Genomic DNA, 15604 nt, shown 5'->3' on the forward strand with positions numbered 1-15604 from the left:
TACAGTAAAATACATTGGTCATTTTCAAAGTGTACAATTTGATGGATAATGTGCTTCGAAATCATAAGTTAAGCAGATATTTAAGTACTTATTCGGATTTTGACCGAAATAAGTTAGATAATATATTTGTTGCAATTTTGGACACAGTTTTTTCCCTGTCAAACGAGAAAAAAAAAAAAAAAAAAACCTTTAACAACCATTTAAATATTTTGTATAGTTGAAGACTTACGGTCATTAGAAAACATGAGTGCACATCATAATGGCAGCTACACTTTCCATCTTAAAGATCTAAAACATTTTTGGGGTAATGTCATTTAATCAGTAAAAAAAATACTCAAAAACCTGACAGCTCATTCAACATAATTTTACTGTAAAGCAGTGGTCCCCAACCTTTTTGTATCCTTTTTGTATCAACGCTTAATAATTTGTCCCCCGTCATGAAAAGGGGACATTTTTGTCATAAAAAAGGGAGGTTTTTGTGGTTGGTGCACTAATTGTAAGTGTATATTGTGTTTTATGTTGATTTAATAAAAAAAAATAAAAAAAAAATAAAAAATTATTTTTATTTTTTATAAAAATTAATAAAAAAATATTCTGCGGCCCAGTGCTTGGGGACCACTGGTGTAAAGAACAAAATGTATTATTATTGCTGATAAAAACTCCCTAAATTTTACAGTAAAATCTATTGGTCATTTTCATAGCGTACAATTTGATGGATAACTTGCTTCAAAATGATGAATTAAGCAGATATTTACGTATTTATTTGGATTTTGACCCCAAAAAAAGTTACATAATATATGTTGTAATATTGCACACTATTTTGTTTCCCTGTCACACTACAAAAAAAAAGCAAATACCTTTAATAACAAAATAAAGAAAATGTAAGATATTTTATTGACATTATTTCCCGACTTTTGTGGGTGATATAAAATAACATGGAAGGCCAGCGAGGCTTGAGTTTGACAGCTGTGTCATGTTTAAAACAAAAGTTGTATTAAATGATACCTTCATTGCGGGAGCGGGGTCTGGTGCAAGTGGGTCCCAAGCTTTTGCTGCCGATTCGGATGTAGAATTGTACCAACCTGGACATTCATGAAATACAAAGTTAAATCTTAATGGCGTGCATAACTTTGATGAGCAAAAGTGCGTTTGACCCACCTAGTGTTGGTGGTGTCGAGAGGCACGGTGCGGGCCTCCCTCCATCCAGGACTACTGAAGTAAAGTGCCTTGCCTTCGCCGATGATGCCACACCCACCTCCTATTTGTCCTCCACTCAAGCCCTGCCAGAGTGGACTTAACTTGCCCTCAAAGCCCTCCGTCAGCTCAGTGGGCGTGGCCACAGAGGGTACACAGCTGTCCTGCTCCACTATGACGATCCCAACATGAGCTTTTATTACTAACAGTCTGTGTTTCCGTGTCTGGTCATCATTGGCTATACCTGTGTATCCCATGTCACAGAAGCAGACTCCGGAGATGCAATCTCCATGCCCGCCGCAGTGGTTGGGGCAAGGCTCGGAGATGTACACGCCGTCCAACGCAAAAGGTGGGGCATCTCTGTAAATGCTGCTCTCCTGGAACCAGCGGAACCGAGTTTTGCTGCGGAAAAAAATGAAGACATTTTTAACTAATTGATTGTATGTGTTAGTCTAAAACAGGGGTCAACAAACTACTAAAAAAAACACTTTTCCACTTTGCATCAGTCCATCTCAGATGAGCTCGGACCCAGCGAAGCCGGCAGCGTTTCTGGGTGTTGTTGATAAATGGCTTTTGCTTTGCAAAGTAGAGTTTTAACTTGCACTTTGTTAAAGTGGTGACCCTCGCGCAATCCTTGTTTGGGAATGACTGGAAGGACAAGATCTCGGGTACAAGATAATAAATAAATGGGTTGTACTTGTATAGCGCTTTTCTACCTTCAAGGTACTCAAAGCGCTTTGACACTACTTCCACATTGACCCATTCACACACACATTCACACACTGATGGAGGGAGCTGCCATGCAAGGCGCTAGCCAGCACCCATCAGGAGCAAGGGTGAAGTGTCTTGCTCAGGTACTAGGTGGGGGTTGAACCAGGGACCCTCGGGTTGCGCACGGCCACACTCCCACTATATAAGCTATATAAGCACCCGAAATGAGTTTCCTCCGCTGGGTGGCAGGTCACTCCCTTAGAGATAGGGTGAGAAGCTCTGCCTCCACATCGAGAGGAGCCAGATGAGGTGGTTTCGGCATCTGGTCAGGATGCCACCCGAACGCCTTCTCTAGGGAGGTGTTTAGGGCATGTCCAACCGGTAGGAGGCCACGGGGAAGACCCAGGACACGTTGGGAAGACTATGTCTCCCGGCTGGCCTGGGAACGCCTCGGGATCCCCCGGGAAGAGCTAGACGAAGTGGCTGGGGAGAGGAGAGTCTGGACTTCCCTGCTTATGCTGCTGTCACTCGGATAAACGGAAGAAGTGAAGTGAATTATATTTATATAGCGCTTTTTCTCTAGTGACTCAAAGCGCTTTACATAGTGAAACCCAATATCTAAGTTACATATAAACCAGTGTGGGTGGCACTGGGAGCAGGTGGGTAAAGTGTCTTGCCCAAGGACACAACGGCAGTGACTAGGATGGCGGAAGCGGGAATCGAACCTGCAACCCTCAAGTTGCTGGCACAGCTGCTCTACCAACCGAGCTAAACCGCCCCCAAGAAGATGGATGGATGGATGAGCATTTCATGGAAGTTGCTTTTGTACCCAATCTTGGCAACCAATTGTTTTCAATTAGCCTGTTCTCATGTGAGGTGTTCAAAATAAATGTTTGATGAGCATTCCTCAACTTTCTCAGTCTTTTTTGCCACTTGTCAGCTTTTTTGAAACATGTTGCAGGCGTCAAATTCCAAATGAGCTAATATTTCCAGTTTGAACGTTAGATATCTTGTCTCTGCAGTCTATTTAATTGAATATAGGTTGAAAAGGATTTGCAAATCATTGTATTTTTTGTTATTTACCATTTACACAAGGTGCCAACTTTACTAGTTTTGGGTTGTGTAGTTGCAGATGCTAAAAGTACTGGCTCCTTGCAGATAAAACTGCATGGCTGTTAGCATAGCTACCTGGCTGCAACATTGCGTGGAATGACCACAGTGACCCGGGTCCACTCTTCATAATCGCCAGTGTTGTATATGCTGGGTTCCCGCAGCTCACGACCGCTGCCTTCACAGTTGCCCGATCCTGGACTTCCAGGGTAACAGCCCTCCCTCACCAAAGCCCAGGTGCGACCAGCGTCATGAGAGTACTGCAGCAACACCGGGGCGGATGCACTGAACTCTGACTCGCAGCCGATGTTCAACTGGTAGAGAAAAGACAAAGGACAAGTAGAATAGTGTGCATGGAGACACACTGAGCACACAGTTTAGTGACTTTCACTGCCGGCACCTTAAACTGGAGAGTGTATCCAGGACGTAATGCAAGATCCCTGGTGACCGCCACCCTGTCCCCGTCAGAGCGCCCAAACACCATGGAAGAAGCCGTTGGGGCACAGAAGCTGTTGTTGGTGTCCCTCTCCATGCCTTCATTGCCGAGCATCAGCCACACACTCATCTGGTTCAGCGGGTAGTCGAAAGCTGGCTTCTCATAGAAGTTCTGAGAGGAAAAGGATTTTACAGCCAGTCAACATGAGCATGCCTTAGACCCGGAGTGTCAACCTGCTTATCATTGAGGGCTACAAATGAAGTCATGGCTGCCCTCAAAGACATAATTGCCAACCTTGAGACCTCCGATTTCGGGAGGTGGGGGGTGGTGTGTGTGTGGGGGTGTTGCGTGGTCAAGAAACACTTGACTTTCAGTTAATTTTAGCTATATGTATATATATATATATATATATATATATATATATGTATAAATAAGAGAAATACTTGAATTTCAGTGTTCATTTATTTACACATATACACAAACATTACACTCATCTACTCATTGTTGAGTTAAGGGTTGAATTGTCCATCTTTATTCTATTCTAGGGCTTCACGGTGGAAGAGGGGTTAGTGTGTCTGCCTCACAATATGAAGGTCCTGCAGTCCTGGGTTCAAATCCAGGCTCGGGATCTTTCTGTGTGGAGTTTGCATGTCCTCCCCGTGAATGTGTGGGTTCCCTCCGGGTACTCCGGCTTCCTCCCACTTCCAAAAGACATGCACCTGGGGATAGGCCCCTCCCACCTCCAAAGACATGCACCTGGGGATAGGCCCCTCCCACTTCCAAAGACATGCACCTGGGGATAGGCCCCTCCCACCTCCAAAGACATGCACCTGGGGATAGGTTGATTGGCAACACTAAAATGGTCCCTAGTGTGTGAATGTTGTCTGTCTATCTGTGTTGGCCCTGCGATGAGGTGGCGACTTGTCCAGGGTGTACCCCGCCTTCCGCCCGATTGTAGCTGAGATAGGCGCCAGCGCCTCCTGCGACCCCAAAAGGGAATAAGCGGTAGAAAATGGATGGATGGATGTTCTATTCTATGTCACTATATTCCTAACCATGCTGAACAGCCTCTCTGATGATGCATTGTTGTGTGGCACACTGAAAAGTGCTATCATCAAATGCAATAGAGTCTGGAATCTTCCATCTCTCCCTAGCATGGCCCAAAACGTACAGTAGATGGCAGTATTGTCCTGTTTAATAGTGTCACAACATTGCTGTTTACGGCAGACAAACTGCTTTACGGTAGAAGAAAACGTGACTGCTGTTGTTGTGTGTTGTTACCGCGCTGGGAGGACGTTAATGAAACTGCCTAACAATAAATCCACATAAGAAACCAAGAACTCGCCCTCGATCATTCTACAGTTATAACGTCATTGGGCAGACATGCTGTTTATATTGTGGGAAAGCGGACGTGAAAACAGGCTGTCGACACGTCACTCAGGTCCGCATGGAGCTGAAGGGGGCGTGGCCTCCAGCTCCACCTGAATTTCGGGAGAAAATTTGTCCCGGGAGGTTTTCGGGAGAGGCGCTGAATTTCGGGAGTTTCCCAGAAAATCCGGGAGGGTTGGCAAGTATGCTCATAGAGCCGCTTGTAATAGTAAATATTCTGGATAAATAAAAATAAAAAAGAAAAGAAAAAAGTAGTAACTAAACAGTTACTTTTCACAGTAACACATTACTTGTTGGTGTAAGTAACTGAGTTACTTTTGGAATAAAGTAACTAGTAACTGTAACTAGTTACTGGTTTTCAGTAACTAACCCAAGAGTGATTGACACATCAATTTTATGCTTTCCCAGGCCACATGAAATGATGTGTGAGGCCAGATCTGACCCCCGGGCTTTGACTTGGACACCTGTGCCTTGGACTTTTCCAAATTAAAGTGATATACCACCTGTGGCAGAGTGGGGTTGGCCATGGGAATGATGTGCTTCTCCCTCTCTGACAGAATGATGACATCATCAATAGCCCACTGGTCATAGCCGTCTCCGGAGTGAAGTGGCTGCCACCAGCGAAATCTGGTGCAGGGGGTCTTCGAGGCCAGAGGAAGCTCATAGTGTACAAACCTGAAGAGAAAAAGATCAATGCTAATATATGATAAAACAAAAATATAATGCATGGTTTGAACACAGCACCGTGTGAAACATTATACTGTAAATGTACTATGTATTTATATTATTCACACGTGAATAATGCTGCATAATAGACTGTATTTACATTATTCACATGTGAATAATGCTGTATAATAGACTGTATTTATATTATTCACATGTGAATAATGCTGTATAATAGACTGTATTTATATTATTCACATGTGAATAATGCTGTATAATACTGTATTTATATTATTCACATGTGAATAATGCTGTATAATAGACTGTATTTATATTATTCACATGTGAATAATGCTGTATAATAGACTGTATTTATACTATTCACATGTGAATAATGCTGCATAATAGACTGTATTTAAATTATTCACATGTGAATAATGCTGTATAATAAACGGTATTTATAATAATAGACTATTTATATTATTTACATGTGAATAATGCTGTATAATAGACTGTATTCATAATAATAACAGACTATTTACAGTAGTCACATGTGAATAATGCTGTATTATAGACTGTATTCATAATAATAATAGACTATATTATTTACATGTGAATAATGCTGTATAATAGACTGTATTCATAATAATAACAGACTATATTATTTACGTGTGAATAATGCTGTATAATAGACTGTATTTATATTATTCACATGTGAATAATGCTGTATAATAAACTGTATTTAAATTATTCACATGTGAATAATGCTGTATAATAAACTATTTAAATTATTCATATGTGAATAATGCTGTATAATAGACTGTATTCATAATAATAACAGACTATTTATATTATTCACATGTGAATAATGCTGTATAATAGACTGTATTCATAATAATAACAACAGACTATTTATATTATTTACATGTGAATAATGCTGTGTAATAGACTGTATTTATATTATTCACATGTGATAATGCTGCATAATTGACTATTTATATTATTTACATGTGAATAATGCTGTATAATAGACTGCATTTATATTATTCACATGTAAAACATACCTGAGTGTTTATTGTCTATTTTGAGTGAACTGTGGTGCTGAATTTCCCCCAGGGATAAATAAAGTACTTTCTTTTCTATTCTATTCTATTATTATTCTTGGCCATGGTTCTCTCACCGAGGTTTGGTGAAATCGGTGAAGTACATTTCAGCGATGAGGCCCCAGGTGATGCCTCCATCATTGCTGTACTGCAGCAGCACTCCTTCTTCCCTGCTGTCCGCCTGGTTACAGTCGGCCCAGTCTCCTCCCACGCGCAGGTAAAACTGGACAAACTCCGCCCATTCCGTGTCCAGGTCCCAACTCACCAGCTGCCGCAGGCCAGCCTGACAACACACGTGAAGTACATGACTTTTTGGCGTGTAAGTGGTAGTGAATAATGTACATATACTCACTGCACTGCAAAAACTGAAAACTAAGTAAGATGAAATATCTCAAATAAGGTGATATTTGCTCATTTTCTATCTGAAAAGATAATTCTACTCACTAAGCAGACTTTATGTCAGAGTGTTTTACTTGTTTTAAGGCTTTTGGTCCTAAATGATGTCAGTAAGATATTACAGCTTGTTGCTGAGATTTGATGACCTATATTGAGTAAAACATGCTTGAAACTTTTTTACTTTTGCTGCAAAAAAAAGCTGTACGGCTAATAAACAAAGCAGGATATTATGACCATACCCATCCATTATTTGTTAAATCAAAACTTATGAAATTTCAAGATATTGTTTATTATAAAATAACACAGATAATGTTCAAAGCAAAAATAAATACTCTTCCTGAAGGAATTCAAAAATACTTCTCTCTACAGACCAGCAAATATAATCTAAGAGATTAATCTAAGTTTATTTTACCAAAAGCAAGACTAGTTGTTAAACGTAGATGTTTATCTGTTCTCGGTGTTCATTTGTGGAATTCTGTTGGTAAAGAAATAAAAATGAGTGACTCAGTATTTAATTTCAAAAAGAACATGTCACAATGTATTTTAAAAAGTTATGTGAACTATGAATGTATGTTTGTTTGGTTAAATGTTGTATTTAGAAGGTATGTATGTATATCTATTTACAAAAAAGTGCATGTGTGTAAGTACATATTTTTGTATTATTTGTTAAAGGGCAACTTAAATGTAAATGCTGAATGACTATATTTCTTTTTGTATTACAAAATTATTAGAAAAGGTAACTTAATTGAATGTAAAAATGTTTATGTTGGGCATATAAGCTTTTTGCTTCTGCCTGTTTCAGTCATGTTATTTATTTTTGAATCGTGATCTATGTTTGAATATGTTTTTGTTAGACTGAAAATAAACTGAACTGAACTGAAACTAGAATATCAACTGTTGCAAAGCTGTGTCATCAACACAAGTATCAAACTACTTTTTTAAAGTAATCATTTCTTACTTCAAGCATGAAAAAAAATCATGATTTTGACACAAATGTGTCTCATAACTAAAACAGATGACAGCCAAATTGACTTTGATGTTTTATTTTCAATGAAGCAATAGAACATACGTACTCATAAAGGAGTACAGTTGACACAGTACAGTAAACAGACAGTTAATATTGAAACATTTAACATTTCAAACAATTTTGAAATCCACATTCATATAAATTCTTCAAAATTACAATTAAAAAAAATTGGGCCTGGGGTCTGCATATATGTGCACTAATTGACTGAAAGAGCACGCGCTTGGTGCGATGATGTCATGTTATCGATGGGAAAATGCATTTTTAGATAATATGAATTGCCTGATCAGCTTGGAGACCCCGAGAGTAACAAGTGGTTGCTTTGTTGCCTTTCCATTAACAACAATAAATGTGTTTTTAGTATAAGTTTGCTGGTTTCAAGAAATGTAATGCAGAGCGCACATCATGATGTCAAGATAATGGCACTAGCATTTACTTCATTTAAGAATATTTTTCAACATATTGAGCAAAGAAGTCTCTTTTTTTCTACCAAGAAAAGTGCACTTGTTATTAGTGAGAATATACTTATTTTAAGGTATGTTTGGGTTCATTGAGGTTAGCTAATTTTACTTGTGTTGGAAAGTCTTGACAAGCCGACTTTTCCTGTTCTATTGGCAGAAAATTTTGCTTAGTTCAAATAAAATACCCCTCATTTTTGTATTTTTTTTTCTTGTTTTTGAACACTGACTTTTTGCAGTGTGGAGACAACATGAAGTACAAATACATGAATTATTGATTATAATCAAATGCAAGAGATGTATAAGAAGACTGCCTTTCACACTCATTAGTCAGAAATGTAAGAATAAATGCTATTATTATACCATAGCTGCGACATTTAATCGCAAAAAGGTTGAATTGGACGTAGGCAATAATTGGAAAGAAGCTGTTATTTCCGAAAAAATAGAAAACTCTTTCAACTTAACTCTTCATCTACAAAACACATTTCCATTTGAGTTGGGAAATTGTGTTAGAGGTAAATAAAAACAGAATACAATGATTTGCAAATCCTTTTCAACCCATATTCAATTGAATGCACTATAGTCCATCTTAGATGATCTCGGGCCCAGAGAAGCCAGCAGCGTTTCTGGATGTTGTTGATAAATGGCTTTCGCTTTGCATATTAGAGCTTTAACTTGCACTTACAGATGTAGCGACAAACAGTATTTAGTGACAGTGATTTTCTAAAGTGTTCCTGAGCCAATGTGGTGATATCCTTTAGAGATTGATGTCGGTTTTTGATACAGTGCCGTCTGAGGGATGGAAGGTCACGGTCATTCAATGTTGGTTTCCGGCCATGCCGCTTACGTGGAGTGATTTCTCCAGATTCTCTGAACATTTTGATGATATTATGGAGCGTAGATGTTGAAATCCCTAAATTTCTTGCAATTGCACTTTGAGAAATGTTGTTCTTAAACTGTTTGACTATTTGCTCACGCAGTTGTGGACAAAGGGGTGTACCTCGCCCCATCCTTTCTTGTGAAAGACTGAGCATATTTTGGGAAGCTGTTTTTATAGCCAATCATGGCACCCACCTGTTCCCAATTAGCCTGCACACCTGTGGGATGTTCCAAATAAGTGTTTCATGAGCATTCCTCAACTTTATCAGTATTTATTGCCACCTTTCCCAACTTTTGTCACGTGTTGCTGGCATCAAATTCTAAAGTTAATGATTATTTGCAAAAAAAAATGTTTATCAGTTGTCTTTGTAGCATATTCAACTGAATATGGCTTGAAAATGATTTGCAAATCATTGTATTCTGTTTATATTTACATCTAACACAATTTCCCAACTCATATGGAAACGGGGTTTATAAGATGCGCACTTTGGGTGGAGCAACTCTTAAATGTGGGTGGGTGTTGATTCTAGTCCGAACATGCTCCTTTGCTCGTAAAACCAGCAATGTCAAGACGTGATGACGTGCCGTCATGCCAGGGAAGCGGTACGTTTCAAACAGAGTATAGTACCGTTTTTGATTCATTAGTACTGCGATACTATACCAGTACTAATATACCGGAGTCAGAATTATGCAGGGCAACGAGGCGATCCTATACCATCACGTTATACCTTGCTGAAGTAGAGGGATGAACCAGACGACACCACCCCGCAGCCCACGTCAGGGCTGACCACCTCTCCGCCGATCACTTCCTGCCATGTGGCCCGCAGCGCATCCTGGGACTCAAAGTCCGATAGCACACTGGAAGAAAGAGGAGAGGCGGGCAGGCAGTCTGTTCCGGAGAAGGCGTCGTCACACCTGCCGAAAGACGGGATTGTTCATTGTCTTGAGAGAGATATCTTGGGGGGCGGTATAGCTCGGTTGGTAGAGCGGCTGTGTCAGCAACCAGAGGGTTGCAGGTTCGATTCCCGCTTCTGCCATACTAGTCACTGCCGTTGTGTCCTTGGGTAAGACACTTCACCCTTGCTCCTGATGGGTGCTGGCTAGCGCCTTGCATGGCAGCTCCCTCCATCAGTGTGTGAATGTGTGTGTGAATGGGTAAATGTGGAAGTAGTGTCAAAGCGCTTTGAGTACCTTGAAGGTAGAAAAGCGCTATACAGGTACAAACCATTTATTTATTATTACCGTATTTCCTTGAATTGTTGCCGGGGCGCTAATTAATTTAAAACCTCTTCTCACTCCGGCACTTACAAAAGGCATGCGCTAAATTTAGGCCTGCGCTTATAAATTTGAGTGTGATGTAAGGATACCATCATGAAAAGCACATTTAATAAAAAAAACATTATTATGGTTTTACCCATCCATCCATCCATCCATTTCCTACCGCTTATTCCCTTTCGGGGTCGCAGGGGGCGCTGGCGCCTATCTCAGCTACAATCGGGCGGAAGGCGGGGTACACCCTGGACAAGTCGCCACCTCTATGGTTTTACCTTTACTTATAAATGAAGTCCATGCGCAGCTCCTTCTGATCAAAAGCATCGATAACTTGTTTATAGAAGTCTTCCTTATCTTTCTTCAGTTTTAAAAGTCTCTGTCTCGATGGAGATCTTCCTTTATTACTTCCTGCTTCGATTAAAAGTCCAAATGTTTTATTTTAGATATGTAATCCTCCATGTTAAAAGTGCAAGCGAGAGGAAAAAATAAACGATCGCTGCTCACTCTTGCTGCTTGTCACAAGTAGTGGCAAGAAGGATCACTAGCGCCCTCTACCACCAGGAGGCGGGAGTCATTTAATGACTCATATTTGACACACGCAGCTATGGTATATTAATAAAACATAGCTGTTTACTGTTCTTTTTAGCATATTTAGGGGAAGTGTCACTGGTGACGTGATGAGTTTGACCCGGCGGGAAATCTAGACGTGCTAATAAAAATAATATTTTGCGAAACGAGTTTGACCCGGCAGTAATTCTAGGCAGGCGCATACTATATACCCGGCGGCAGACAAGGAAATACGGTATGTGTTGGTTTTGTTGGGACATGGTTGCCAAGGCTGACCTGCAGTGTCCATGGTCGCACCATCCGTGTCCATGGCACATATTAGGACATTGCTGGCCGATGTAAATGTCATCCAGGGCCCACTCGTCCTGCTCTCCATAGTAGTTCTGGATCCACCGGAACCTTGTGGCACTGGACCTGAACATAGACATCCATTACATACATAACACTTCATTGCTTGAGAAACAGGAGATCTCTTGCCTTGTATCCAAACATTTGAAGGTACACAAATTCATCATAATCAATTGTTTAATATTTCTATTACATACCCTAAATCATGGGTGTCAAACTCTGGCCCGCCGTGTAATTTAATTTGGCCCTTGAGGTAATATCAAATTAACATTACAGCTGGCCCGCCGTTATTACACAGCAGCGGTGCCGCTGTAACACCGCAATTTCTCACACTTGCCAATCCTCCCGAATTTAAGTGCCCCTCCCGAAAATCTCCCAGGGCAAGCATTCTCCTGATTTTTACCCCAACAATATTGAGGGCCTTTAGCTTTCTCTAAAACCTGTCGTCACGTCCGCATTTCCTCCATACAAACAGCGTGCAGGCCCACTCGCATAATACATGCGGCAATTACACACACATAAGTGAATGTGTGTAATGTGTGTACTTGATCAACAGCCATACAGGTCACACTGAGGGTGGCCGTATAAACAACTTTAATACTGTTACAAATATGCGCCACACTGTGAACTCACACCAAACAAGAATGGCAAACACATTTCGGGAGAACATCTGCACTGTAACATAACATAAACATAACATAACAATTACCCAGAACCCCTTGCAGCACTAGCTCTTTTGGGACGCTACAATATATTTTGATATTTACCTCAGAAGGCTGCAAATAGAAAAGAGGCATTAAATTTGTATATAAATTCAATTTGATATGCCATTGATATTTTTTAATTATTATTATTATTATTTGAAACTCGATTTTGCATGTCACTATAAAGTTACTGTATACAAGCCTTGCTTGTTCAATGTTCAATGCAAAACTTGTTTGGGTCCCTATTAAAAGGTTAATTTGTTCAACGTCGGCCCGCGGCTTTGTTCAGTTTTAAATTTTGGCCCACTCTGTATTTGAGTTTGACACCCCTGATGTAAACTCACTATACCTGTATGACTTAGCGCTTTCATGGCAAGTCTACTGACAGATATAAGTAAGAACTTTACACTACTTCATATTAGAAATGGCAACAGCAGAGGATGAATGCCACATAAGAAGATAGAGAAAAAATAAAGAAGCTTATGCCTACAGTGTCGCCACGGACTACAATGGCCGACTCGCGCACATTTTCAGGACCTATGCAGATCCCAAATACAGATCAGCAGGTATAAGAAGGAAAGAAAAGTTGGTTTTGCATAATATTATTAAACAAAACGCCAGATATTATAATGTCTTACCTTTGCGGTCCTTATACACACACCATAATAATACTCATATGTTTAATGCGTCGACACTCCATCAAGCGGCTTCATAGCTTACCGAAGTCGTACTAAAAACATTTTGACAGATTTTTGAGCGCTGTGTGTAATGTTCTATATTCTAAATGGAACATTTAAAGTTTTCGTGTTGTTAACTGCCATTATATTGCAGTCTACACATATCTTTTATGTATGACTACCATCTACTGGTCACACTTACCATTACACCATGTACCAAATAAAATTGCTTCAATGTTAGTAAGCACAACCAGAATTATGTCGTACATTAGACACACCAGGTTATAAGGCACACTGTCAATTTTTGAGAAAATTAAAGGACCTTAAAAGTGTGCCTTATAGTCCGAAACATGCTGTAATTGGAGCATTTAGGGCAGGGGTGTTAAACTCAAATACAGAGTGGGCCAAAATTTAAAACTGAACAAAGCCGCGGGCCGACGTTGAACAAATTAATCTTTTAATAGGGACCCAAACAAGTTTTGCATTGAACATTGAACAAGCAAGGTTGATTGATTGATTGATTGAAACTTTTATTAGTAGATTGCACAGTACAGTACATATTCCCTACAATTGACCACTAAATGGTAACACCCGAAAAAGTTTTTCAACTTGTTTAAGTCGGGGTCCACGGCTTATATAACTTTATAGTGACATGCAAAATCGAGTTTCAAATAATAATAATAATAATTAAAAAATATCAATGGCATATCAGATTAAATTTAAATACAAATTTAATGCCTCATTTCTATTTGCAGCCTTCTGAGGTAAATATCAAAATATATTGTAGCGTCCCAAAAGAGTTAGTGCTGCAAGGGGTTCTGGGTAATTGTTCTGTTGTGTTTATGTTATCTTAGAGCGCAGATGTTCTCCGGAAATGTGTTTGTCATTCTTGTTTGGTGTGAGTTCACAGTGTGGTGGTAACAGTGTTAAAGTTGTTTATACGCCCACCCTCAGTGTGACCTGTATGGCTGTTGATCAAGTATGCATTGCATTCATTTATGTGTGTGTAATATTATGCGAGTGGGCCTGCACGCTGTTTGTATGGAGGAAATGCGGACGTGACGACAGGTTGTAGAGAAAGCTAAAGGCCCTCAATATTGTTGTCCGGGTAAAAATCAGGAGAATGCTTGCTCCGGGAGATTTTCGGGAGGGGCACTTAAATTCGTGAAGATTGGCAAGTGTGAGAAATTGAGGTTTTACAGCGGCACCGCTGCTGTGTAATAACGGCGGGCCAGCTGTAATGTTAATTTTTTTTTATTACCTCAAGGGCCAAATTAAATTACACGGCGGGCCAGAGTTTGACACCCATGATCTAAAGCAGAGGTGCCCATTACGTCGATCGCGAGCTACCAGTCGACCGCGGGGGGTGTGTCAGTCGATCTCCAGCAAGGCTTTTAAAAAAAATAGACCTAAAAATGAGTGATCATCAATCTTCACCAAGACGTCACTTAAATGACATTCACGGTACCGGAGGGTCTTGTGAGATGACGCTGGCTGCTGCAAGATCATTATTATGAAAATATGACCGAGAGGAAGGCAGGAAACACTTTTTATTTCAACAGACTCTCGCGCCGTACCTTCCGTCAAAACTCTAAAGGCCGACTGCACATTTCCTATCTTCACAATAAAAGCCCTGCTTCATGCTGCCTGCACTAACTAAATACAGAGTCTCGGAAAACTGGCGTGCACAAGCGATCCCTCAGAAAGCTGGCGTGCACATCACTTGTGCACGCCAGCTTTCTGAGACTCTTATTTTGTTAGCGCAGGCAGCATGAAGCAGGACTTTTATTGTGAAGATAGGAAATGTGCAGTCGGCCTTTAGAGTTTTGACGAAAGTCTGTTGAAATAAAAAGTGTTTCTCGCCTTCCTCTCTGTCATTTTTTCATAATAATGAACTGGCAGCAGCCAGCGTCATCTCACAAGACCCTCGGGTGCCGTGAATGTCAATCAAGCAAGCTACGGAATTTGCCGCCAATGTTTTTCTTGTAAAGTGTATGGAAGCTGGATGAATTAGATGCCAAAAACCAACCACTTTCATGTGGTATTGTACAGAAAGGACACATTTTTTTCTCTTCCATTTGAAAATGTGGGCGTTATCATCATTACTGTCTGATTCCAATCAATGCGAGTCATCAGAATCAGGTAATACACCAACTTATATTCTTGTCTTCGTGAAAGAAAGACATCTATATGTGTTACACATGCTTGTATTATCATTAAACACATTTAACTTGTTTACAAAAATGTCTCTTTCATAAATAAATATAAATGATATATATAAATGAGGTAGATCCCCTCGAGTTGGTCAATTGAAAAGTAGCTCGTCTGCAGAAAAAGTGTGGGCACCCCTGATCTAAAGGATGCATAACGTAACCCCAGCCTCTACTGTAGCATCTATTCTATGCTCCTATAATCCGGTGCGCTTTATAGTGCAGAAAATACGGTACATTAAATCGGTCCATGGCGAAAAAATAGGTTGGGGACACTAATGTAGACCACAGGGAAGTGTTTTACATTTAGAAAAAAATCATAATATGGCCCTTTTGTATGGAAAAAAAGACCTGAATAGACCTGCTCATCACCAGCATAGGTGCGCCCTATGCTCCAGAAAATACGGTAAATGCTTTAAAACGTTGGTTGCACTACTCAGCTGTTGGGTTTGCATGTCACACT

The 15604-nt window shown here is 40.1% G+C and overlaps 1 protein-coding gene across 1 annotated transcript in view; it reads right to left on the minus strand.

The window, feature by feature from the left end:
- LOC133562879 (reelin-like) overlaps positions 1 to 15604 on the minus strand; it is a 304500-nt gene that overhangs the window by 71095 nt on the left and 217801 nt on the right. Inside the window, 9 exon segments of the mRNA XM_061916689.1 lie at positions 1006 to 1082; positions 1159 to 1366; positions 1439 to 1596; positions 3094 to 3329; positions 3416 to 3622; positions 5344 to 5515; positions 6684 to 6889; positions 10092 to 10278; positions 11479 to 11616. Of these exon segments, the coding sequence (XP_061772673.1) occupies positions 1006 to 1082; positions 1159 to 1366; positions 1439 to 1596; positions 3094 to 3329; positions 3416 to 3622; positions 5344 to 5515; positions 6684 to 6889; positions 10092 to 10278; positions 11479 to 11616 (1589 nt within the window).

This window comes from Nerophis ophidion, linkage group LG12 (genome assembly GCF_033978795.1).
Source record: "Nerophis ophidion isolate RoL-2023_Sa linkage group LG12, RoL_Noph_v1.0, whole genome shotgun sequence".
Lineage (NCBI taxonomy): Eukaryota > Metazoa > Chordata > Actinopteri > Syngnathiformes > Syngnathidae > Nerophis > Nerophis ophidion.